Below are 27,512 nucleotides of genomic sequence, written 5' to 3'. Positions count from 1 at the left end.
TTGGGGATTTAAACAATCCCATAATCCTACGTATTAAACTTTGGCGCATAAATCTTTCCCGCATTGCTTTCTATTTCTCTTTTTCCTATCAACAGGGATTAGATGGCAGTCAGGTGGTTTGTCTAAAACAGGAACTGCTCAGATACCAGTGTTGAAATTTCCACTGAGCTGACAGTGACACAAGAAAAATGCATCTTTAACATTTTCTAGTACATGAACTAAGAACGTGTTAGTCAAATGCTTGCAAATACCAGGCTCTTTTCAGCCATCGCTGAATTGTTTTGTTTCTATGGAGTCAACGCATCATTTAGCTTTAGGCAGTACCATCTGCAGTTATGTTTCGTGTCCCATTTCTCTACACTGTCATTAAAAGGACACTCAACTTTTTTTGAAAATATGCTCATTTTCCAGCTCCCCTAGAGTTAAACATTTGATTTTTACAGTTTTGGAATCCATTCAGCTGATCTCTGAGCATCACGCCAATAAAATAACCAAAGGGTTTCATTATTTTTCCTATTTAAAACTTGACTGTTCTGTAGTTACATCGTGTACTAAGACTGACGGAAAATTAAAAGTTGTGATTTTCTAGGCAGATATGGCTAGGAACTATACTCTCATTCTGGCGTAATAATCAAGGACTTTGCTGCTGTAACATGGCTGCAGCAGGCGTAGTGATATTGCGTACTGGTGACTTATAATAGCAGGGGACTATTTTCAGGCGTTGCATAATATCATTGCGCCTCTTGCAGCCATGTTACGGCAGCAAAGTTCTTGATTATTACGTCAGAATGAGATTTGGTGGTACCCATATATACCCCAGGAGTGTACATTTAACACTGGTGATTTTGCTGTGTATAGTTCCTAACCATATCGCCCTAGAAAATCGCAACTTTTAATTTTCTGTCGGTCTTAGTACACGATGTTACTACAGAAGAGTCAAGTTTTAAATAGGAAAAATATTGAAACTCTTTGGTCATTTTTTTGGGGCGATGCTAATGGTCTAATCAGATTCAATGAATTGTGCTAAGCTATGCTAAAAGTGGTTCCGCCAGACCCGGAGATCAGCTGAATGGATTCTAAAACAGCAAAAAAAAAATGAAATTTTTAACTCTAGGGGAGCTGGAAAATGAGCATAGTTTAAAAAAAAAGTGGAGTGTCCCACTAAAAATTATCCATAGCTGTCACTAGGGTGGGCACTTTTGCACTTTATGGACCTCAGAGGTACATATTGGTAGCAAAGAGAGCATATTAATACCTTAAAGGTACACAGTGGTACCAAATTGTAAAATTTAAAATTGTGAATGAAGTTGCAATAAATCAAAGTTTTCCTCGATCAATGCCACAGATGGGTCTGTCAGATTCAACCTGTTATTATGGATTGCACAGAAAGAGATTTTCAGGCGATTCTGTTATTTCACTCTCCGCCGGGACGTTCGCTGTGTGGTTTGGAGCCTACTCAGCAAAATCCTTGTTTTGGTTACATCCCAGGGTAATCTGAGACCGCACCAATACTGTCTGATCTTTCCACCTCTGAGTTTCATCTGAGAGTTTATTTCACTTTTGCTCTGGTTCACTGGTCTGTGGAAACATTTAATTGTATGGGAAACGTACCACTCGATCACACGGTTTAGATACGTTATAATATTGACTCTACAGTGAAAGAGAAAAGGTTTTTACTAGGGATATATCAGGCCAATATATTTACCCAGGTTGACTTGAGCTATTCTTTATCTATGTTGTAACCGTATGGTCATTGGCCACAGGCTGGAGAAAATGTTAATGGCCAATGGGTGGTTAGGTCTAAGTGTGATATGTCTCGGTGTGGAGCAGAATAGTGTGAAGAATTCAGTTCCAGGAAATGTAATAAAGAGCTCTTGATGTGAGGAAAAAAGCGCTATGCCTGACAGAGTGAATTTACACTGCTCTGAGAGGGAACCCAGACCTGTTTCAGATGATGGTTTTGAGGAGGCCTAGCTGGTCATTTACCGCAAATTTCACACTTTGTCCTGTTATGGCTGGTTGATTATAATTTGCATATGTATAGGGGCTTAGTGCTTGTGGCTGTTTCTTGGCCGGGGTTTCACAGGCCGTTTAACTCTTTCCCTGCCAGCGGGTTTTTTTTTTTAAGTTGCCAGCCAGCGTTAGCATTTTTTATGATTCATAAGATGGATAAGATCCACCTGGTGGATAATAGTGGAAATACGGATTGCTGGAAAAAAACTTGTCATTGGCAGGGAAAGAGTTAATAAAGCTGCTCTCTAAAAAATGCTGGGTTATTATCAGGGGTCACCTCACGATAGGATTTGATAGACGATACATGACTCACGGTAGGTCGATTCTCCGATAATGGATGTATTGCTTGCGAATCCTATGATGGTACATCACATTCATTTCTTGTCTTCTATCCAGATTTCTTGATCTGGGCACTTGATACCTTTATTCTTATACCTTTCTTATACCTTTCTATATGTGACAATGGTGTTAGTTTATAAGTTCTCCCACTCTTTCTATCTCTCACCTATACAATGTAATGACTCTGCACCGTCTTGTGGTTGAATCCGTGTTCGGCTTCAAGTTCACGTGGGCTGCATAGATGTCGTGCAAATGAGCGGTAAAATCACAGTCGCACACTTTTTTTTTTTTGTGGGCTCGCATTGTATTCGTCTTTCAAAATACAACATTACTAGAAAAAAATCCAAGATTGCGCGTGCAATGCACGAGTACAAAAGCTTGCGCCATCTCATTTGGATGCAGTTTGGACCCATGAGGTAAATTAACAACACACATGAGTAACATTTTATGTTTAAAGTAATAGCTTTTCTTTGTAAACTGACACATTTAACATCATAAAATTGTGTTTTGTATAAACCTGGTACATTTCTACAATTTTAATAGCCCATCAACGGTATAAAAGCCTTTGGACTTAAACGCGTCTCTGAGGCATCTATTATTTTTACTTATTTGACTTTTAATATTGGTCAGGTTTCCTGGACAGGGTTTAGATAATCAAGGATTAGACCTTTAAGTATTTTTACAAACAAATCTTACAAAAAAACTACTAGAAATCATAGGTAGTCTTATTTGGTTGTAACTCCTTAATTAGGTTAATACAGTAATATTTAATGAGAGTCATGAAGTTGGATGGAGGAATTAGTTAATCGTTATTTAGATTTCCATGAACTTTGGATGAGAGAAGATTAAGTATTTTTTAGTGTACAGACACATCTGGTTGGATCATGGTCTGCTCATTTTCTGGTAAACATTGACTGATGGAAAAAATAAATAAAAAATTCTTCAGGATTGTTTTTTTTCTTTTGTGGTAAACCCACAAACTAAATGCAACCAAATAGCAATCATCTATTGGTTTTCATTAAATATTTTCCCTGAAGCTCTAACCTGGGTATCTCATATTTAATTATTAGAGTCAGAAACTAGCCGTCTTGCCAGGCCTCCATAAAATCTTATTGCTGTGAAACAGCACCCAACAGTGAAAATCCCCCTAAATAATGAAAGCAAACAAATGTCTTCTGAAATAATAATCATATATAAATGAAAAGATGATTTTGCCATCGATGGACTTGCAAAACATGTGTTCTGTTGGTTCTCCTAAAAACTTGAGAACCCCAATATGAGAAGCCAAGGGACCGAAAGAAAGGACGTTTTGATATTCACACTGGCTGTTATCAATATGTTGTTATGTTTAGATATGACCTAATTATTTATCTTTGTTATCGGGGTTGCTAGGCAGCATTTGCTGTCTTTATTATTTCCTCATGTGTGATATATTTGATGTTTATATTGGGAACAAAAGAGAGTTGAAAGTGGTGAGACATTAGTTATGATATTTATAGTTCACTTTTACCTTATTTATGTATCAAAAATATAATCAAGTGGGCAAATTGGATATCAAAGTCTGATTTAACAGATAAAAGGGTGTATCTACTTATGTGGCTCTATAGAGGTTTCTTGTGACGTCTTCATCCCCTTTCAGATCTATAGGGCTGTTCCGAATACCATTTTTTGAGCTTCGAAGCTCTAGTAGAAATAAAATCGAATATTCGAAGCTTCGGAAGGAGGGGCTGAACATATTTTTTTCTCTTTAATAAAGGCAGGAATCTGTGTGTGTGTGTGTATGTGTGTGTCTGTCTATCCACAGTTTTATTATGTGGCGGATGTGTTGCTGGGAACTCAAGGGAGTGTAGTGCATTTTTTTCGTGCAATATGGACATGTGACACTTCTAGAATTAATAAACTTTAAAAATACTACAGAACAGCACAAGCCGGAAGCGGCGTGCCTGTCATGCGTCATGCGAGAACAGCATTAGTGAAACAAAACACAAGACCAATACTTTTAATAAGGTAGCCTATTTTCTAACAACATTTGTCTAACAAACAAACATTCCCGTATCAGAAATTAGCAGCACAGTAATTACTGACAACGTAGGGTAGGCTATTTAAATAAAACAACGAAAATAAATGAACGAAGTTCAACAAACTGTAATAAAATGGTAGCATACTTTCAAAATCAAGTTTATTTATTATAACACTTACACCATCCAATATGTTTTTTCATCAGAACAATAATGAAGATATTTTGCAGAAACCCCAGTGCTCCGTCATGCAAGTCAACCGATCCGCACACTTTAAAAGCTAAAGCATATATATCCAATACAAAAGTAATCCCCCATATCTCCGTGTGACATATTGACGTCTTGTGAAGCAAATCAATCAGTTTTTGCAAGAAACTGAACGTTATTTACAACACTATTAGCGTGAATGCCAAAGCAGGAAGCGCGCTTTCCGTTCGAGGCGATCTCTTCTTCTACTGGTGGAGTTTGATGGCTGTTGGCTATGGATGTTGGTCTCTCTGCGCCACCTACAGAGCGGGAGTGTGAAGCGCACTTCCTGCTTGGCAAAAGCTCTGCATTAACGCTGAAAAATATTTATATATATATTCGAATCTCAAAACTGAAAATCGAATGTCAACCCACCGAACGAATATTCGAATATTCGAATTTTCTGGTCCAGCCCTACAGATCTATCTAACGATAACTATAATAATAACTATATTACTGTCCACACCAATAGATGATAACATTGTTATACCAAATTTGCTCACTTCAGTTTTACTATTTCAATGCAAAACCCTTTAAATCAGATTCAACTGGGATTCAGGATTGGCACTGCTGTGGATTACTACTGGAAAATTTCCTGGCCAGTGTAATGTTACAGTACAATTGCAGTCATTGTTGAAGAATAGGGGTGGGCGATAAACCGGTAGACAAAATTAACCGGTAGAAATTTGTCAACCGGTAGAGATTTTGGACTATCGTTTCTATCGAGGTTACGTGCCCACGTCACGCTCCTGTGCGTGTGGTCGCGAAAACGTAACGTTTGTACACGTATTTAAGCACTGCAGTTTTAAAACAAGTTATTTTAAGCCATTGAAACACAGACAACAGATCTGTAGGCGTGCTTTCTTTCTGTGTGTCAGGAGCGGACAAGTCGCGCAACCGCTGCTCTTTCTGTCTGTGAGGAGCGCGCAAGTCGCGCGACCTCTGCTTATTAAGCTCGTGAGCATTTTTCCCGCTTTATTGGCCTTAAATACACATATGCGTCAAAATTCCCGTCTTTGCAAGCATCATCATAAACACGACCAGTAAGGTCTTAAGAGAAAGTAAACAGCTAAAAGAGAAAGCGCATGTGTAACAGTGTATTGGATCCGGACTTTGGTCTTAAAGGGGAAGTTACCTAATTTTGCTCCTGTCTGTCACTCGTGTTAATCAAACAGCATTGAGAAAAAAATCTCTCACTGCTCCTGATTAAATCACTTTTCTACCTTAAATAAAAAAATATATAGGCCTATACATACATGCATAATTATTTATTATCATTCTTATTGACTGTGTATCTTCAGAGAGCTTGAGTTTTGTTTGTTTTTATCTTCTTTCTATGCTTGTATATGTTTTTTGTGAGAATTATGAACATTTCTATGGTATTAAAGATTTAAACCTTATTAAAACATAAAAAACTCTACCGTGATACATATCGTTATCATGATATAAAATTAATCCTATCGTGATAGAAGATTTTGGTCATATCGCCCACCCCTATTGAAGAATATCATATTGTATTTCTAAAGTGAGTGTTGAAACGTGTTTTGTCGATTTGAAGTTAAAGTATTGCATGCTAAAAATATTGTTGTAATAGCACACTACAGATTTTCATTTTCATCAGTGAAGTTTTAATAAAAAATACAAATTGTTATATATTTTTCTCCTTCACAATGCCCTAGTAGTGTAATCGGAACGCTAAACAAAGAGGACTTTGTTATTATTAATTTAGGCCATATGAAGATTGAGGAAATGATTAAAAATAACTCCTCCTACCTCATACTAGCTCAATAATATGTCATTTATATTCAGCTCGGGGTGCAAACATAGGTGCCCGCTGATTTACTAGGTTCTAGGCCTTGTGAAGTCTGCCTTTCATTATTCAGGACGACCTTGCGTTGTCAATAGAAGAACTGTCTTCAGAAGTATCTTCTCTGTTTTTTCTCCTGTCTCGGTCTTTGGTGCCATGAGCAGGACCTCATTAAACCACTCCGGGGATTAACCTCAGCCGTAAAGTTGAAAGCCAAGTATAGCGCAAATCCTTTGACTTATAGTCTGTTAGGATTTAATGAATGTCCATTGATGCTGTAACAGTTTTGAATTAACTTTAACTTTCCCAGGCAGAAAAGACTTTCTCTTATAGAAGGTGTAACTATTGAATCATCCTGTACATACAACAGAATTGGACTGAATACAGTTTGTATGAATAAATACCCAAAGTCAAGCCCCTGTGACCATCACTGATACATAACATAACCTAATATTATGTTCATAACAAAAGTATTACACTACATTAATATTTTACCATTCTGTATAAGCATTTGGCAGATATCGTCATTCAAAGTGACTTACCGTTTGTTCACATCAGCAGCGTTTAAGGCGTCAAATTCACGTCTGCCGCGTCTAGTTTGCCGCTTGAACATTTTCAGTTTACTCGCTTCATTCACGTGTGAAAGACGCGTGTGAAATTCTAGTTATCGAGACATTCACGTGGAAATTCGCGTCATTGGAGGGGCTTCTTCGACTCCGCTTGCTTTCTGTAATCACGTCACTACTAAAGCAAGCTCCTGTTCACAATTTTCAACTCGCGCGTTTCCCGCGGCAAAGCTCAATTCGTGCCATTCACGTCTAGTTCACGCGGATGAGGCGGAATCGCATCTACCGCACCGCGCTAAACGCCTCATCTGTGCCCCTAGACCTCCAGACCCGTGTCAACGCATCTTTACATTGACTTATCATTGAAATCACTTGCGCTTGACGCCTCTACCGTGGCTGGTCTGAACGCAGCATTAGAGTGCATTCAATGTGGTTGCAAAATTCCAGGTATTTTCAAGGCTGGAAACTTTCCATCGGAATTAACGGGAATTAAGAAGAATTAATGGGAATGAAATGGGAATTTGAAAAAAATCTTGCTGAAATCTTGCAGCATAATATTGTTTAAAACAACAAGATTTAATGCTTTTTTATCCCAAGGACTACATCAAGTCAAGTAGGTTTTGATGATAAAACTTCAATACATATATTCATTCTATGGTATTATAGTTTAACAAGCAAATACCAAAATGGTTTTTACAGCTTGCTAGCTATTCAGTAAATCAGATATCTAAATGTAAGCTGGCACTATTTCATTGAACATTTATGAGTCTAGCTATCATGTAGCTAGATCAAGCTGTGATGCTTTTTCTTCTACATTCTGCTAGCCAGTTTTCTGTTATCATGCAGAATTACTATACCACCCAAAAGGTTGGACACATTACTATTTTTTTATGTTTTTGAAAGAAGACACTTGTGCTCATCAATGGAATATTTCCAAATTTTCACTTATTAAGTTCCCATGGAAATTTACCGGAAATGTCCCTGAAACTTTCTGCCCCTTTTCAACCTTCGCATTCAAGCTATACATTTTCTTCATCAGTGTCTGGGATCAAACCCATGACCCTTGGGTTGCTAATGCAGTGCACTACCAAGTGAGCTACAGGAACACTCCCTAACGTTTCACGTTTATCTTCCAATAATCTTTGAGTTTAACATTCTTCCTTGCTGTGTTACAGGAAGTGGAGCTACAGCTGTGGTTCAGGCTGCCTACTGTGCGCCCAGAAAAGAGAAGGTCGCCATCAAACGCATCAATCTGGAAAAATGCCAGACCAGCATGGATGAGCTCCTGGTATGAGAACTATTACTGCAGAGCAGCACATAAACAAACACCACATATCTTGTATGGTTCATTGCATTATGCATTTGGCAGACACTTTTATCCAAAGCGACTTACAGTCTTGCATTCCACTATGGGCTTAACATGTCCCAGATATTTACTGTATGTAGACTGTGACTGTGAATCAGCATGAATCAGCGTTTCAGACTCTTTTTGTTTTAAGTACACATTCTTAAAATTTGACACTTTTTTTACTTGTGTTTTAAGGCTTTGTTGTCGTATAGATGTGGAGGCATTGTTTAATGCTGCTGTTGTACATTTACATTTACAGTTTATCCAAATCTTATCACTCTGTAGTAGCGCTGTAGTTGTTAACACAGCAGTTTAACATATATGTAATTTGATAGTAACTAATGGTATAAAAAAGAGCTAGGAGAAGTGTTGCCATTGAGATACAGACCCCTCTTTCTATTTAAATGTATGGAGTCTGTATGCTGTGGTCCCAGCTGGGTAACATTTTAAAGACTGCATGTGTATGCATTTAAGTCATCATGGTTATTGGCAGTAGACCAACACCATGCTGGTTGAATTTGCTCATTTTGTCTCCCTTGCATTTGCTATTTGTCTATAAATCAATTTCTCATTTGTAAAAGTTATAGAACTAAACTAAGATGGTACATCCCTGTTAAGAGCACTTAACAATTTGGCAAAAGCTCTGAAAAGCTTAACTACCATTTATATCTCTTAATTCATGCAAGGCAGTAACCGTGTTTCTGTAATTTCCAGATTTTTAACTATGCCAAAGGGATTCTTTTTATTTGTTTTCAGTTTTACGCCATGAGTTTTACATCTCATTTAGGATTCCCCCCTTTGAGAGTATGCATCTCTGTGTGCAAAAATAAAACTCTGATTAATATTAGACTTAAATAAACAGTTCCCCCAAAAATAAAAATGATGTCATCACATAGGCATATTGTTGTTCCAAACCTATTACTTTTTTGAGTTAATCACTTTGAATTAATAATGTCATAAATTAATGCATTTGGCAGACACTTTTATCCAAAATTTTATCAGTATGTGTATTCCATAGAATTGAACCCATGCCTTTTGAGCTGGGGATTTCCCATTCAAGTTTAGTTTTTATGTAAAAACTTACAATTTCCCGCCTTCAGTCAACAACATCATTGCAGTGATAAGCCAATCAATATAGGCCACTAAAACCTTTTCATTAGTAATATGTGTTGCTGTAATATTTGGATTTTTAAAGGAACAGTATGTAGGTTTGTGGCCAAACTGGTATTGCAATCACAAAACGTGTGGCTAAAACTGGTACTGCAATCACACAACTGGTGGCCACTACACAAAATGACAACATAAACATCAGTTGAGGGCTGCAACTCCACTTTTTAAATGACAATATCCTGACCAGACCACTGTTGTGAGTGATATAAGTATTTGAATTTGAAATTGTTTTTATTGAAATATCGTCACACTATCGTGGAAAAAAAGGATCATGATAGTTAGCCGTATCGATGTTTTTGCAGAGCCCTAATCAATGGAAAGCTTATTTATTTATGATGTATGATGTATAAATCTCAACTTCAAAAATTGACCCTTACGACTGGTTTTGTGGTCTAGGGTCACACATCTGAATGGACCGATTCCTTTAGACCCAGTTATTGAAGTGCAAAAATGGTCTCTCTTACAGTTTCATAAGACCAGTTGGAAATACAACAGCTAATTGTTTAAATGTCAACCTGTAGGTATAGTTTCCATACATAAATCCCTTTTACATAAATCCTTTCCATTTCCCAGCTTATTAACTTCATCTATCCACTCCCCTAGGAGCTCAAAAGGTCACGCTTGTGTTTCCTCGTGATCGGGGGGAGCTGATTTCTTGTTCACTGAGAAAGCTCATATTCCCTATTTACAGGCCTCTCCGCAAGAGGTTACCAGGAACTCAATGCTTCTCACATGCAGGTATCTCACAGAGGAGTTGACAGGCATGCCCTCTTATTTGAGCAAGAAGAAACAAGACTGTTGTTCAGATGAACTGAAGTGAACTCTCGGAAATGAAATAGGTGAAAGTTAAGCCTGGTGCTGCACACAGTGTGTTTTGGCAGTGGGTTTGCCTTCCAATACAGATTTTGGAAACTTCAGCTCTTAGTCATTGGGTAAAATCATCAGTCTTGGATTGAGGAGTTAGAAGTTTTAGTTTGACGGTAATCCCATGGGAGCCATCCAATGGTGGATGCATTTGTGTGTGTTTAAGGAAAAAAGTTATCTTCACTTAATTTGCGATTATAAATATCTCATTGTTTCCCCTTTATGTTATGAAATGCCTACAAATGTCCACAAATTCCCCTTGATTGTCCAGCCATGACATATCATAATTGTTTTATTTAGGTTTGCATAGTATTATTTCCGTTCACGTGTCATTGACGATGTCAGAACGTGATGGGATCGATCAGCAGAGAAGCTGACCAAACTGTTTGCTAAGATGCACATCATGCAGTGTCACATAAGTCAATTGATGTTGTGTAGTCCATTGTAGGCTTTAAAAAGAGACCCACTCAAATCTTACAACATGGTGTGCAACAGTCGGAAAGAAACCCGGCTTCAAATTCTTGGCGAGTCGGAGGTCACATGGAAAGTTTCAGTTTTTCTTCATCTTTATGACCCGCTGAGTGTTCTCTTAAATGCAGAGGAGGCATTAAATTAAAGCCAGATTGCTTAAATAATGAGCGAGCGCGGCAGGCGACCATTACATACACTTTGCATTAATGGCAAAGGAAATTCCTCAGGGATGTGGGTCAATTTCGCCTGTGATCTGTCCAGTTAACTGAACTATAGCACACATGCCGCAGCAGCCCAAGTAGCTGTGAAAGGGAATGGGACGAGTGTGGATTGTGTTGTAGTGGGAGGAACACGAGTTGAGATCCAGCCAATGACGTCAGGCTAAATCTATAGTAGCGCCACTGTGTTTCACTGCAGCGTTGACTCTAGCGGGACGTGACGAGACCTTCCCAGGGCGTCTTGAAATCACATGACCCCAAATGCCTGCCAATTCTCTGTCAATACTTGTAATGAATGTACTGCATACCTCCTCTTTGACAAATTAGATGTGTTGAAATGTGCACTGTACCTGATGCTGCTTCTAGTGAACCACTTTTCCTGCTGATCTATTTTTATCTGATTTTAAAGCTAATGAAGTCGTAAGTCCTGGCACGTTGGTTTGGGGGTAATGTGAAAATGTGACCCTGCCGGTGAAAACCCAGCTTAAGTAATTTTTTGTGATTTAGGGTTTTCCACATAATGTAAAGATCATTCTGTGAAAAATAACCTTGATATCTTTATATTGACTGAGTAGGGTCATGTCACATATTGAAAGCATAGTGAAATAAATGGTTAAAATCAAACTTTTATGCTTTTAATCTCATAATTATCTTATGAGACTTTAACTTAGATTTCACTGACACGGTCACATACGTATACACAGATTATTGCTATGTATTGTTGTATACAAGCATTTTTATTATATTTGAGACAATAGCCTCTTTCACACAGTAATACTGGTAAATTACCATGAATTCACCAGAATGAATTTACCAGTAAATACAGAAATGTGCTGTTCACACACGCAGTGACGTTCCGTCTTTTTACCAGTAAGACATCATTCACACATCAGTATCAAAATACCGGTAAATTCGTTGAGAAAGCGGAAGTACCTGTGGCGCGCGGCGAGCTCAGTGTTGTATTTGTAAACAATCCACGTCGTTCATATCCACGGTCCGTATTTTGTTGTTTTCACGTCTGTGGTAAACTCTGACAGTCGCGAAGTTGCTCATGACCAAACAACATTGCATGAGGCGACGTCAAACCGATGGCGTTTTAAACAGTACTTTTTGCACATTAGGCTTCACATAGGGCGTGCTAAGGACGTCGGCAATTCGACAAGTAGGTGGTAAGATGTTTTAAACAACTTTGGTGAAGAAATGTGGACGTGAACTTCAGGTGTGCTCGACTTTCAAGCACCGCATGTGTGGAAACGTCCGTAAACAATCTGGGCGTAAACGCGTCATCTGTTTTAAATCATTATGATTGGCCGGAAGCTGTCAGCGCGGTCTGACGTCGTCCGTTCAAAATGCCGGTAATCCTATATTTTTCGTTCACACATAGCGCTTACCGGTAAATTACTGGTAATCTTACAACCTGACTTACTGGTAAATTGGGAGCACTGATTTACCGGAAAGGTTCTGTTCACACATGATCTGTTAACTGCAATTTACCAGTAAATTACCAGTAAAGACTGTATGTGTGAAAGGGACTAATGATGATGACTTGTTGTCATTGCATATTTGGTTAGTAGTAGCTCATGCAAAAGAATGTGACTTCTCAACCAAACTGCTCATCCAAACAGTCAGTTTTACTTGCTTTGACAATGTAAATCGAATGGAAATGTTTTCTGTGGACATAAAAAGATAACGCTATAGAGGTTTTTTGCTTCAGTGGGAATTTGCCTTGAGGAAGAAGGAAAGCGTTTTTTTTTCACTAGGCATAGTGACTAGCTTACTGTGACATAACAGAAAACAAAGAGTCTCAGAGTCGTTTCCCTGCTCATTGTCCTCTGAAAGTACACAAGTCGGGTGGCGAACGGTCTGTTGATGTCACCCACCCCACACAGGCTATTGTTTTACCCCTCTCGGATAGATAACGTCCAGCCAAACTGAGATGACCCCCCTCCGGCCCCCTTTAATGTGAGAACACTAGCCAATGAACGTCCAAATCCTGCCTAAGGCTTGGCCTTGTGCAGTATTGTTTTTTGTGTATCCCCAGACAGGCCCATAGACTAATGCTGAATAAATGAAGAAATTCCAGCTTTGGGACAAAGGGGTGGGAGACACCCCACGGCCCTCTGTTGGGGTGAAAGTTTCCTCACAGTTTTGACACGAGACCGCTAGTCTATGATGTTGACTGGTCTAGATGACCAAAAGTGTATGTTTATGTTTGGGTTTAGTGGAAAATGTGTTCAGATGGTTAATTCAAGGACTTTTCTTAGAAAGTTTAAATACAGGTTATTTGTCAGGAATTCAAATTCCCCCATCACTTTTTATCTCTGCCTTATATCTAAATACCCGAGAATGTTTTTTTATTTTACCGGAAGCAAAGTTGTCTAGTTCATTACAAAATGGTTGCATTTCTTAGTACGCCATAACCATGCTTGGAATAGTTTATAGTGAAACATACAGCAGGCACACAGTGGGCTTTGTATGTGACCCTGTCTGTGAAATCCTGGCTTAAGCCTCATAATCAAATTTTGAGATTAGAAGCATCAAAGTTTGATTTCACATTGATTTCAATATTTGACATGGCCTTACTCAGTCAATATTAAAGAGATCCAGGATGATTGTATAGAAAATGACTAAAAATTACTTAAGATGATTTTTTACAGACAGGATCACACATCCTCACCAAATATATTTTGTGTGCAAATACGATGTACTTCACTCCATGTAAAAAAATGTTAGTAAACATTAATGCATTTAGACATTTACATATAAAGCTCGCATAATACGAGTATGACCTAATTCTTATTAATATTAGAGCAATCTTGGGCAACCAGCTGAAGACCATTCTAAGCCTCAGCTTTGTGCTACTAACTTGTGTATGTGGATAAGGGTTGTTTTAATCCATATTAAGCCTGATGTTTTTCCTCTTATTCATACTGTATGTGTATGTATATATAGCCCTTTTCACACAGACTTTACTGAAAATACACAGGAAATGCGTCTGGGATTGTAAGATTTTTGGTTCATTCACAATGCCAATTATTTCCTGGAATCTGTATGCGCATTTACACAGATACCGTAAATATTCATGAAAAACACGTGACACCCTGCACTTGGTAGTTCTTTTTCTCCGTAGCGTCTGAAGTTTGCTTATTATCCATTATATATCCCTCCAGAAACCACTCGCATGCATTTTTGTTTATTATACCACAGGTCTGTTGAATGCTGTATTCTGATTGGCTGAGAAATGTTCCGTGGGTATGCATTAACTCTTTCCCCGCCATTGACGAGATATCTCGTCAATTAAGAGAAAACGCTTCCCCGCCAATGACGAGATTTTCCGTCTTTCCGCAATACCGCTATTATCCACCAGGTGGCGCCCTTCCGCAACTTTTTAAACCCGATAGTATTGCCCTATGGCAAGCGGCTGCATGTCCGTGTCTGTTTAAAGATCGCTCTGAATGGGATCTCTATGAAAAGTCCGTCACAAAAATGGAATTATTTCTGCTTTTTGCTCAAAATATGGTGTTTTTGCAAAAACCTACCCATATTCAAAAGCTGATTGCAAAAGAACCACTAAAGGTAGGATGAAACGTTTTTTTTTTTTGTTTGAAAGCAGAGGGTCTGTTCTTTCTTTTGGTATATGTATGTTTATATATTTAAAGAAGAACATTTTCTGGAAGGCATTAAACTTTGGGGAAAATCATGAAAAACGCTGGCGCTGGCTGGCAACTTTTTTTAAAAACGCTGGTGGTGAAAGAGTTAACCATGGTATAAGAGGAATAATTGACTCCGGTCCTTTGAATTAAGCGTCGTGCCTCATTGCACCTTGGGTGTGCATTATTTTCTTATAATTCAATGGCCCGTCATCAATTGTTCCTTACTTATAACATTATTACATAAACAAAACTTCAGGTTCCTATGACATGCGCGCCCTCACTACGACACGCCCCTAACGGCATTGTTTCTGTGACTCATTCACAATGAGGGCTTTCCCTGTAACTTATGGCAATTTTAACTAGGTCCTCTTTCCTTGAGTGATCCCAGAACATTTACGGGACGTGTTTGTGTTCATCCAGAAGCTTGTCTGCCAATTTTACATGTATTTTCTGGGACCAAAGTGCTGTATGAAAGGGGTTTATGTTTGTCCTGTGGCGGCTACCATATACATATTTAATTATTGCGGCAGTCTTGTAAATTAATCATTTGTATAAGAAATTATTTGTGAGTATGGTTTGGAGACGTGCGCGCATGCGCAAGATGAAGCGGTCTGTCTCGCACGTGTCCGGACAGACTGATCATGTGCTCTTTGATAATGTAATGTTGTGTGAAAAATGTTATGTATGTATCCTGGTTCTGTTGTTGATTGGTTGCTGCTGTTTGCACGTTCAAATGAAATAAAATGTGTCACAGACAACGTCAACTATATTTTTACTCAATGACAATTTAATATTAAAATCTTATCAGTTAATGGTTATTGTTTGGTTAACAAGCTGCACGTTGTCGGTCGGGAAAATAAACTAAAATGAACATCCCTCGTAGCAATGTTTGTCATGTCTATTTTTAAATATGCTGGCCCTTTAAATTGAAATGCATTTTGATTGACTGTCTTAAAAAAGCTCTGAAAATGATCGAACAATAATTTTTTCTGTATAGCTTAATATAGCTGTGGTGTGTGTATGGTGCTGTTCTTCTAAAATTTAACTGCATAGTTATCTTCTTTGGTGTGAACGGGCCTTTAGACCGGGGCTGTCAGATAAACGAAACTGGCATTTATTGCACTGTAATGTCAAATGCCAGAGTGATGGATCTGCAACACCAACATTATCTAAGCTGTCAATCTCAAGCTGAAATAGTTCTCCTTCAGCTTAAAAAAAGACAAATAAACAGGGATGATCTATTTACTCATGCACATTGACAGTAACATACACCTATTTATTTATACACATTGCTTATTTGGAAAAGGCAATGTGGTAGTATAAGAAAAACTCCATGGTGTTTATTGCACTGGATGGATGTTATTTATTTTTACTCTTTGTACGTTTGTGGTTGGTGGCAGATTTTTGACGAACTAGAAGTGCTGCTTATATACTTGAACTAAGAAAAACTATTATTCCACCTTAAGTACATAAATACTTGCACTGGACGTGTAGGTTTGCCAGCTGTGCAACTGAGTCAGGCCTGTTTAAACATTAATCCAGATCTGGAATGCTAAGGCACCTCGGTTATTCAGCCAAGGCATGAGGCCTAGTGCATTCTGGACCACATACTATTGTATTTACTTGGTTGTGTACAGGATATGCCCAATGAAGTAACTGTTTATACAGGAAAATACTGATTTATGGGCTTTTATTATGGGATGCGGCAGTCACTAGTGTCTACAGTAGTTCATTTTCAATCAGAGACAAATGTGAAAAGCTGCAATGCAGACAGGAGAAGCAGATGCGGAATCCAAATTTCTGCCGCTTCTACGGCTCTTCGTGGCAGGTGCCGCTTAAGGTATTACATGTCCTATCTTGTCATTAGCGGCAGCCACGTAGGCTTTAACCAATCAGTGAACAGATTGTGAACAACCAATCAGAGTATGTGAGCGGTGCGGAGTGGGAGCGGAGCGAGGAGTGGAGTGGCGTAATTTTGCCAGGAGCGAGGAGCGTTTTTTTTTTATGTCGGAGCGTTGTGCTTTTCTCTCGCTCCGAAAACGCTCCACTATCGCTCAATTACAAGTCAGGACTCGTCAGACTCCGGACCAAACCACTGTGGAAAAAAAACGGAGGGGGACTTAAAATGTTTCTTAACATATTTTGCATTAGTTTGCATTTGTATTGTTGTCTTACTAGTACTTTCACAAACATTTATATACAGGGCTTGACATTAACACCCGCCAAATGCGGGTAGATTTCGGCTGTGGCGGGTAAGACAGCCAATCCCACTAGCCACTTTGGCAGGTTGAATATAATTTTTGAATTGTAGTTTTCTTAAAAGTTATGCAAAATGATAAACAATGCGCAATGCGACACTGGGAAACTACAACTCCCATGACCACTCTGCACCAAGCGCAACGCACAGAGACCGTTTGTTGAGATGCGTGCGCGATCAGCGGAGCGTTGTGGACCAAAGCGCCACCTTCCAGAGAGCGCGCGAGAGCTGATGGATTTTGCGAATGCACAAGAGGACGCAGTCTGAGCGCATACACACTTGGGAAATATAGAACAATTGCATGGAAGTGATTGAAGAGATATAAATTGCGTGCACACTCTCAGGGCAAGAGCGGATAGAAATTCAGCGCAAGTGCTTGTCACCTGCGACTCGGCAAAAGTTCGTTTTTCTTAAAGTGAATGCAGCATTGGAGATATAGCTTTAATAAAAAATGTGTTCAACCAGCCAGCATTTGTTTTGTTCAGATTCAGAATAGTTCTAGTATTAATATAAAAGTTGGCTTAAAATGAAGGCAGTAGACTATCTATAGTTTTTCGTTTGGGTATTTGTCTAAATTAATATTTTAGTTTGTGATTTATTTATTTTATTTAATGCAATGTTTTTCATTTGATAATTTATTTTATATGAGGTTTTTCATTTAATCATTTATTTAATTTCAACACATTTTTTTGTTTTGCTTTGTTTAAAAGTGAGCTAAATGATAGCTTAATTTGGGCTAATATTAGCTATTTCAGTATGTGATTTTCTTCAGTTAATAACTGCGTATAAAATAAAAAATATGTTCAACCAGCCAGCATTTGTTTTGTTCAGAACAGTTCTGTAATTAATAGCCTATAAAAGTTGGCATAAAGTGAAGGCAGTAGCCCTAAATTTTTTCGTTTGGCTATTTGTTTAAATTAATATTTCCGTTTGTGATTTCTTTCTTTGATTTAATGTAATGTTTTTTGTTTGATTATTTATTTTATATGAGGTTTTTCATTTAATAATTTATTTAATTTCAACAAATTTTTTGTTTTGCTTTGTTTAAAAGTGAGCTAAATAATAGCCTAATTTCGGCTAATATTAGCTACTGTTTCAAATTCCAATAAAGTATATGATGTTCTTCTCTTAGTACTGCATATTCATTGTTTTTTTTTTAAATAAAAATTTGCCGTAGAGCGAAAACGGAGCGATACGTAAGTAAGGACGGCGCGGGGAGTGAGCGAGGAGCGGAAAATTGTATACCCAGAGCGGAGCTTGAGCGGAGTAATTATGAAATGTTTTGAGCGCGGAGCTCAAATTCTTTCCACTCCGCTCACATACTCTGCAACCAATCATAGAACATTTAACACTACGAGAAAAGCGGCAGCAATATGGCAGTTCCACTCATAGATATGTATAAAGGCTAAATGTGTTACGGCGGAGTCTCTAACGTCATCACCTGGCGGCCATCTTACCACAGGCAGCTCGCTCACTCGTAGCATTGAGTTTAATGGTGCACTTACTTTTAAATCACCATAACTTGCTAAATTTTCTACCAATTTTTAAACGGTTTGGTTTCTTACAAATGTTAATAACGTGGCTATAGTTCTGGATGCTTTAACACGGTTTTTTTTTTATAAGTATGCCGTGTCATAGGTATATCTTTGATGTTTACAACAAACCAAACCTTTTGAAAATCAGTAGAAAATTAAGCAAGTTATGGTCATTTAAAAGTACCTGCACCATTAAAAACTCAATGCTACGAGCGAGCGAGCTTCCTTTGGTAAGATGGCCGCCAAATGCGGACGTTCCACTCAATTGGCCAGCAGTGCGGGCGAGACATCTAGCCTTTATACATATGTATGGTTCCACTGCTTGCCACGTACTGTGTGAAATGCTTTTTGTGTTTTAAATGCAGATTCACACTGTCTTAAGGAAACTAATGGTTTTTCAAGTGCTCCTTAGCAGTGCAAAAGATCATGGGTTCGAACCGAGGGAACACACATACTACACACAAATGTGTGTCTTGTAATGCACTTTACGTCACTTTCAATAAAAGCATCTGCCAAATGCATCAATGTAAATGTTCAGGTTGGGCTCTAACTCCTCAAATCAGGTCAAATCGAGTTTCCATACATGAAAGTGATGCTTACCATCTTCCGCTCTCTCTCTCCAGAAAGAGATCCAGGCGATGAGCCAGTGTCACCATCCCAACATTGTGTCGTACTACACCTCCTTTGTGGTAAAGGATGAGCTGTGGTTGGTAATGAAGTTGCTTAGTGGTGGTAAGTCTTGTCCACTTTTTTCTTTCAGTTATGTTTCTAGATAGTACAATATCAAACACAACAACACTTTTCTTTTTGAAGCTGTTTTGAATTCTTTTGATGCTATTTATTGGTAATGGCAATTGAATGGAGTGTATGCACATCCATTATTTATGTTTCAGTTTTGAGCCACTTGTTAGGATCTCTAAAGACTTGTTAAAATGATAATGCGGTCTGCCATTGGCTCTCCTATGGAGTTAATCACAACCCACGGTTAATTACAGAAGGCAGACTCATTACCACTGCAACAGGCAAATGGAGAGACTTGCAGGAATGGTATTGTGTTAAGAAGAATGCTTGCAGCATGTTCTGATGATCTTGTTAATCTGGCTTTGGAAGAATTTTCCCTAAGACATGCAAAGCATAGCTTTGTCCTGATGCACTGCAATCTGCAACAGTTTGTAGTTTTGTTTTCTTTTGGCGCAGTTTTTTTTGGCCAGGATTAGTTAGAATTTTTTTGTATATCTATTTAAAGGGACACCCTGCTTTTTTGAAAATATGCTAATTGTCCAGCTCCACATAGTGTTAAACACTAAATTCTTACCGTTTAGGAATCCACATCTGATTTATGGCTCTGGCGCTACCACTTTTAGCATAGCTTAGCATAATCCATTGAATCTGATTAGACCATAAGCATCGCCCTCAAAAAATATTTTTCTTTTTTAAAACTTGACTCTTCTGTTGTTACATCGTGTACTAAGACAGACGGAAAATTAAAAGGTGTGATTTTCTAGGCAGATATGGCTAGGAACTATACTTGCATTCTGGCGTATTAAACAAGGACTTTGTTTCCATAACATAGCTGCAGGAGGCGTAGTGATATTATGGCCTGCCCAAAAATAGTCCCTTTGGTTACTTTCAGTAGCAGGGGACTATTTTTTTAGGGGCTGTGTAATATCATTGCAAATTTTTCACTTCAGAAAATGTATATTAACCACCTGCAGTAATTTGGATTACTTTAATGATTGATGGATCTACTTTTTGGAGCTTTGCAATGTTGACCCCCATATAAGAAAATCACATGATGGGAATTTAAATGTATTTGTTTGTGTTCAACTAAAGAAAAAAAGTCATACATCTGGTATGGCATTTAAAATTGTCTGTATTCGGACCTTAGTAGATCAAGTTGCTGAGTTTCAGTGCATCTTTATATTTCTACGTTTCCAATTTCATTGTATCCTCAAGCTCCTGTAGTGCTCTTCTCCTACCAGACTCCATTGTGTGAGGTTACTGCTGAGAGATTGATGATATGTTTCAGGCCACCGTGTAATGTTTAGTCCCAGATGCAGCACAGTCTCTCACTGCACCAGGAGATTATAGCCTTACTCGTGTTGCCACAGACACGCAGTCTTACATACCCGAGCGCAGGGATGAAATCTCTGTCGGGATAATCACTGTTCATTTTACGCTCATTATGCGCCGTCTCCCTCTTTCTTATACGTCTGCCAACTGTAGATGTCCAGATGGCATGATGCCCATCTCAAATATGAAGGACAGACGAATGCCAAACGATTGCGATATTCATTTTCGAGCTGGCCGAAGTCTCACAGCTGGATCGTCAGCATCATGTCTTTAGTAGAAAGAAATGGAGCATAATCAAAGGTTAAAGGTTTGAGTAGTTTGCATGGGCCAGCAGCGACTCTCTTAAGGTAAAGGCTAGCAGGACGTGTACTTGTGGTACCTTTAGCCAGTCATCTATGTCGTGATGACAGATTCAGCTAGATCAGTCACATGGCATTTACGTATCAGGTGATTGGTCAAAGCCATTTGGTTGGTAGTGACTGGACTCTGTCCATGAAATGTGACCTTTATGTTTTGGGACTGTCCCATCTTGACAGTGACACGTGTTATTCCCTTTGACAGCTGTCGGATGCAATGACAACAGGAATGTAGTCCTACGTGAAGGCGCTTGGTAGCATTCCATACTTTTACCACAGGATGTATGTCCAGGAAACAACATTCATAGTTGAAATTTTTTGGTTTTACTGTGGAAATGGTATCTTTAAAAACATTTGGGTTGGCGTATATACAGAAGAAATATTTTAAATCTGATATGCTGTTCATATCGACATAGATTTATCTATGCCACTGTCGGCGGGTAGGACTGCATTATGTTATTATATTGAGCCAAGATATTTGAAAGAAGACTTTGCTGTACTATCCTATGCAGTAAAAAGCCTATAAATAGGATAAAAGAATAGTACATATTTGTTACTTTATTGGCTCTGTGACATAATACAGAAGAGAGCAAGTGGTCTGTTTGTTAAGTACAAAGGTATGCGAGATAGCGCCGCTCAATAACTTCATTAACCCAAAACACAAATGAGATTGTTTATTCTCTGGCCTTTGAACAGCACTTATAAGCTATTTGGATACTTTAGCAAACACATTGTTTGCTTTTACTTGCATGCTACAATTAAAAGTAAATGCCGTGCATCCAAGACTTGACAAATTTTAATTAAATCCGAATTTTCAGGATGTTTAATTTCAGGTATACATTTGATTGGATCAGGTTTTTTTACAACAACTTTGGTGCAATGCTTTACCGTTTGAGCTACCATCGCTGTATCCGATCAGACAAAGTTTTAAAAACCTCAGCATATGGTCATACTACAGTGCAAAATATGACACTTTTAATCTGATTTGAAGCATTAAAGTGAATGCAATGATGTGTAATTCTGTCAAGTTGGCATCGGGGTTCCCACGAGTTCTTGAAATCCTTGAAAGTTTGTGAATCTGGGAAAAAAAAAGTGTTTAAAAATATAAATACATCGATACAGGTCATTGAAAGTGCTTGAAACTATTTTTAAATTCTAGACTTTTTAAGCACACGTGCTAAACTGTTCGCTTTAAATGCTTATATCTTCTGTATGCGAATGTTGATTCATACCAAAATGCTTTTTTGCATAGTTGTGCTTGACACATGAAAACGTCTCTGGTTACGTATGTAACTGTTGTTCCCTGAGGATGGAATGAGATGCTGTGTCTCCCTTGCCATATGTCCCTGTAACGCCGTCTTTGGCAATATTTCAGATAGCGATATACTTCCTGGCTCTCGCGTCACCCTCCCTTTGTCGTTAAGCCTCACCATTGGTTGAATTTGATGTACACATTCAGATGTACTTACCCCTGGAGGCATCCCCAAAGTGTCACCGCAGTGACGCAGCGCGAGTTCCCTCAAAAGTGTTACCTTGCTCTCACTTGAAATGTATCCCCACATTTAGTCCTTGAATTTGAGCGTACTAGACCTGGAAATTCCTTGAAAGGTCCTTGAATTTAAAGTTAACTAAGGTGTGGGAACCCTGAATGTCTTTATTTACTGATTGTGCCGTATATCCAAGTGTTATCGCTTTTGAAATGAGGAAAAATTAAGGGCGGGACATGATTTTATTTATTGGGAACTGCTTAGATCATTGGAATTTGGGTTTTGTTAACAAAACACGAAGACAGTCAACTGTAGTGAGTCGCCTGTAGCCCTGCCCTCGCACTATAAGTCATGACAGGAAGAGAGGAGAATTTGTTACTTTGAGTAATTTAAATTTGAGCTCTATTATTTGTTTTTAATAAAGCTTATTTTTTAAAACATCTGTTTTTCTGTCTGTTGGGGATGTTTCGAATATGGCTTTGTGCCCATAGGCAGAACTCATTTGTAGACAACAGATGCTTCCTATCTTCCCTTAAATCCCTTCGGCCCTCCACCCTTATTTTCTTGGAGCAGCTTCTCCTTTGCCAGCAGCCCCCGTATGGCTCCATGCCCTTTGGCACAGTGGGCACGAAATTGCTTGTTTTATGCACGCCAATGTGGGGTCCCTAGAAAGCCAACAGTATCAGATAGTCAGACAATATTTAGTCAAAGACTCAATTTACCTATTGTGGAATTTTAGTTGGAATGGGCACTAGGGAGACATTTGGCATTTCATCGAGGTGTCATGAGAGAATACTGAGAATGCTTTTGCTCCACATCATCATGGTTAAAGTTACTTTCAAGGGCGTTTGGAAAGAATTTGGCTCATGTGAACAACACATAAATCGATTTGACTTGAATGCAGCGAAGTGCATGGGTCTGCACCGACGTCAAAGCTCAGCACAAAGCTTTACCTGATTCAGGGCAACCAACATTGCTGAAGCTTGAGATAAGACATTGATCCAATGTATTGGAATTTTATTTTTATGATAAGTTTTGACAAATTAAAGAGTGACAGTCATTATTTACAAATTATTTTAATTTTGTTTTAAGTTAACTGCTACTTTAAGTTATTATTATTCCTAGAGCTCGGGTTATTTACAGGAGTTGTTGGAAATTACTACAGTTTTAATTTTCCCTCTCTGTATGTTTGACTCTAGGCATTTTTGCTGGTTTTACTCTGCCCCACCCATCAGTCTTGCAACAGTTTGTAAAGTAACAGCGGCATTTGCACGTCTCTCTGTTTTTATAGAATACCCTCAGACAGAGGCTGCTTGGAGGTTGTTGCCATTTTTAATCCATGCAAAAAATAGGAAACACATAAGGCCTTTTTCTATTTCTTAGAAGCACTTTTACCATGAACTTGGTGTGTGTGTATGATAAACTATCTTGATTTCCAGGCTGTGATCTTTGACGTTTTCCTGATGACTCATGCCGCACTTTGAAAATGCAGAAGTGTTGTCATGCTGTTTGATAAAGCTAAAAAAATGTATCTCAAAATATCTCACCCTTTTAATAATATTTAATATGTCTTGATATTTGTATAGTTGCTTTTAAATGGCATTAAAGCGAGTGTTTTTTATTGTTTGTTTTTCTTTAGGTAGTGAAACCAGCATTTCATGTCATACCAGATAGTTATGTAATAGTAATGATGTAGTGTAGTGCTGGGTGATTTAAAGAATATTAGATATTATTAAGATAATTACAAAAAAAACATGAACATTGATTAAAAAATTAATAGCAAATTTAATAGGATTAGTCAATTTTCTTAAAAAAAATCCATATAATTTACTCACCACCATGTCGTCCAAAATGTTGATGTCTTTCTTTGTTCAGTTGAGAAGAGATTATGTTTTTGGAAGAAAACATTCCAGGATTTTTAATGCAGTTAAAAGGACTCTAAATGATCCCAAATGAGGCATAAGGGTCTTATCTAGCGAAACGATTGTCATTTTTGGCAAGAAAAATAAAAAATATGCACTTTTAAACCCCAACTTCTCATCTTCCTCCATTCGTGTGACGCGCCAGCATGACCTCACGTAATAGCATAATAAAGTTGAAAGGTCACGTGTTACATATATGAAACGCACATTTGCGGACCATTTTAAACAATAAACTGACACAAAGACATTAACTAGTATCATTCCACATACAACAACATCAGAACGATCCTCTTTCTCCACACTTGTAAACACTGGGGCGTAGTTTCGCATACATCATCCGTGACCTCTTGACGTGTGACGTATTACGTGAGGTCGCGCTGGTGCATCACAGGACCGGAGGAAGATGAGAAGTTGTGGTTTAAAAGTGCATATGTTTTATTTTTCTTGCCAAAAATGACAATCGTTTCACTAGATAAGACCCTTATGCCTGGTTTGGGATCCTTTAGAGTCCTTTGAAACTGCAATTTGAAACTGCATTAAAACTGTTAAGTGTTTTAAAAGTCCATTTAAATGAGAAAAATCCTGGAATATTTTCCTCAAAAAACATAATTTCTTCTCGACTGAACAAACAAAGACATCAACGTTTTGGATGAAATGATGGTGGTGAGTAAATTATCTGGATGTTTTTTTTTTAAGAAAATGGACTAATCTTTTAAGGCATATTGTCCAGCCCTACTGCAATGTAAAATAATTAAGGCACGTTTTCTCAATTCCATGGAGTTTTGTTACTGAATGGCCACAATATTGATAAATAAATTAATGCATTTGCATTAAAACATAGTTTTCTACCACTGCATAGTGCATAGTAGTATTTGTGATGCATTGCGTTTGCTCCACAAAAGCTCTTGAGTTTGAAGCCAGGAAAAAGCATACTAATAAAAAAAACTTGCACAGCAAGTTGCTTTGGATAAAAGCATCTCCCAAATGCGTAAATGCACCACGCAGAGACTTAAATATGTTTGTGGTGACAAAACAAATTAATTGTTGAATCACATTTCCGGATAGGGATGCCTGTTCCCTAAGGAGTACTCAGGCAGGCTTTATAATAGGCAGTGTTTCTCAACCAGAGCCCTGAGGCCCAATAGTGGGTTTCAACAAACTTCCGAGGGGGACACAGGATGATAAAAAAAAGACAAAACAAGCATTAAAAATAAACTAAAATAGCTAAAAAATATTTCTTTGTGTTTTTGTAAGAAATATACATCCGTCTAGCTATGCCAAACTTTTTTTATTTTTGGCCATTAAATATTGTTGTGGGCAATAGGGTGGTCTTAAAGGCGAGGTGCACGATCTCTGAAAGCCAATGTTGACATTTGAAATCACCTAAACGAACACGCCCCTACCCCAATAGAATCTGGACCTTCTTTTGAAAGACCTTCACCACACATACACAACCCAGACAACGATGTAGGTTAGTAGACACGCTCCTTACTGCTGATTGGCTACAAGTGTGTTTTGGTTATTGCCACGACTCTTAAAAGTGTTTTTTCAAAAATCGTGCACCTCACCTTTAAAGTGAAAAAGGTTGAGAACCCCTGCAAGGAGGTACTTGATAAAATAATTAATAAATTAACTCTTTCCCCGCCATTGACGAGATATCTCCTCAATCAAGAGAAAACGCTTCCCCGCCAATGACGAGTTTTTCCGTCTTTCCGCAATACCGCTATTATCCACTAGGTGGCAACTTTTTAAACCCGGAAGTATTGCCCTATGGCAAGCTGCTGCATGTTCGTGTCTGTTTTAAAGATCGCTCTGAATGGGATCTCTATGAAAAGTCCGTCACAAAAATGGAATTATATCTGCTTTTTGCTCAAAATGTGGTGTTTTTGCATAAACCTACCCATATTCAAAAGCTGATTACAAAAGAACTACTGAAGGTAGGATGAAACGTTTTTTTTTTTTTTTTGAAAGCAGAGGGTCTGTCTTTCATTTGGTATATTGTATGTTTATATATTTGAAGAAGAACATTTTCTGGAAGACATTAAACTGTTGTGAAAATCGTGAAAAACGCTGGTGCTGGCTGGCAACTTTTTTTAAAAACGCTGGCGGTGAAAGAGTTAATCAAGAGTAATGCTTTACAGTACACTTGAACAGTACACTTGGCTTTTGTTTAATGTCCAATCTGGATTTTACCGTAAGGTCTTTCTCAAAGGAAATGTGAGTTTTCCTTAGGACTGTCAAAACTTATTAAAGGGAGAGATTGCTTGATTAACTACAGTGTTGATTTGTTTAAGTTCAAAGTGAGTCAGTGAATTAAAGGCCATTTTTAATAATAGTAATCATAAAGCTAAATACAATCTAGTAGTCTGAGTTAAAAGGAAGGTTTTGGGGCTTTGTATTGATTATTAAGGGGATAAAATGGGAACTTCTGTCTTAATAATAGCCTTGTGGCAGGCAGAACATAAGACCAAAAATGTACTGTTCCATAATTCACTATGTAATCCCACAAGAATACAAAAATTTCCTCTTATCTAAAATGAAGGACCGTTATTGACCAACAGAGATGAAAAGAAACAAAACAGAAGAGTTGGAGTGTAGAAATTGAGCAAGAGGTTACATCTAAAAGTGATTGTGGCAATAAATATCATGCCTCTGGCCTGGCACTCTGCCGTACAAACACTCCGCTGACAGCATGCGGCAAGACCTCCTTTCCCTCTGGAGGGGTTTAATGTTTCGGGTTCAGTGACGGAGCCAGGTTATACCAATGCAGTTAACTCGATCAGAATCTCAGATTTCTGGGAATTCACAATTCATTTTCTCCGAATGTCACTTCAGAGAGTTTGGATTACTAGAGCTGTGTGCGAGTAAGAGAAGGGTGTTTTGTTGGTCGTATAATTTGTCCCTCAGAGAGACTTCTCCAAGGTTTTACATGGATAAATAGGAACTACATATGTTTCTGTGATGGCTGCGCGAACAGACCGTCTTTGTCTAGCTGAGGTCTGTCTAAAATTAGGATTTTCAGAGTGATTCCAGACCAGCAGTCATTTTGGCATATCTGGGTTTACAGTGTTCACATCATCTCACTCTGGAGAGTTTGTCTGTCTGAACTGTACAGTGTGCTTTCAAGAGGTGCTGGCTGCTCTCCAAAGCTCAAGGCCTAACTTCTTAT

The 27,512-nt window shown here is 38.3% G+C and overlaps 1 protein-coding gene across 2 annotated transcripts in view; it reads left to right on the top strand.

The window, feature by feature from the left end:
- oxsr1b (oxidative stress responsive kinase 1b) overlaps window positions 1–27,512 on the top strand; it is a 56,181-nt gene that overhangs the window by 5,987 nt on the left and 22,682 nt on the right. For both annotated transcript variants that reach the window (XM_065258112.1, XM_065258113.1), the window contains exons 2-3: window positions 8,165–8,277; window positions 19,129–19,237. In XM_065258112.1, coding sequence (XP_065114184.1) covers window positions 8,165–8,277; window positions 19,129–19,237 — 222 coding nt within the window. The remainder of the gene's footprint in view (window positions 1–8,164; window positions 8,278–19,128; window positions 19,238–27,512) is intronic.

This window comes from Paramisgurnus dabryanus, chromosome 22 (genome assembly GCF_030506205.2).
Source record: "Paramisgurnus dabryanus chromosome 22, PD_genome_1.1, whole genome shotgun sequence".
NCBI lineage: Eukaryota > Metazoa > Chordata > Actinopteri > Cypriniformes > Cobitidae > Paramisgurnus > Paramisgurnus dabryanus.
This window is presented reverse-complemented; position numbering and strand designations above follow the sequence as displayed.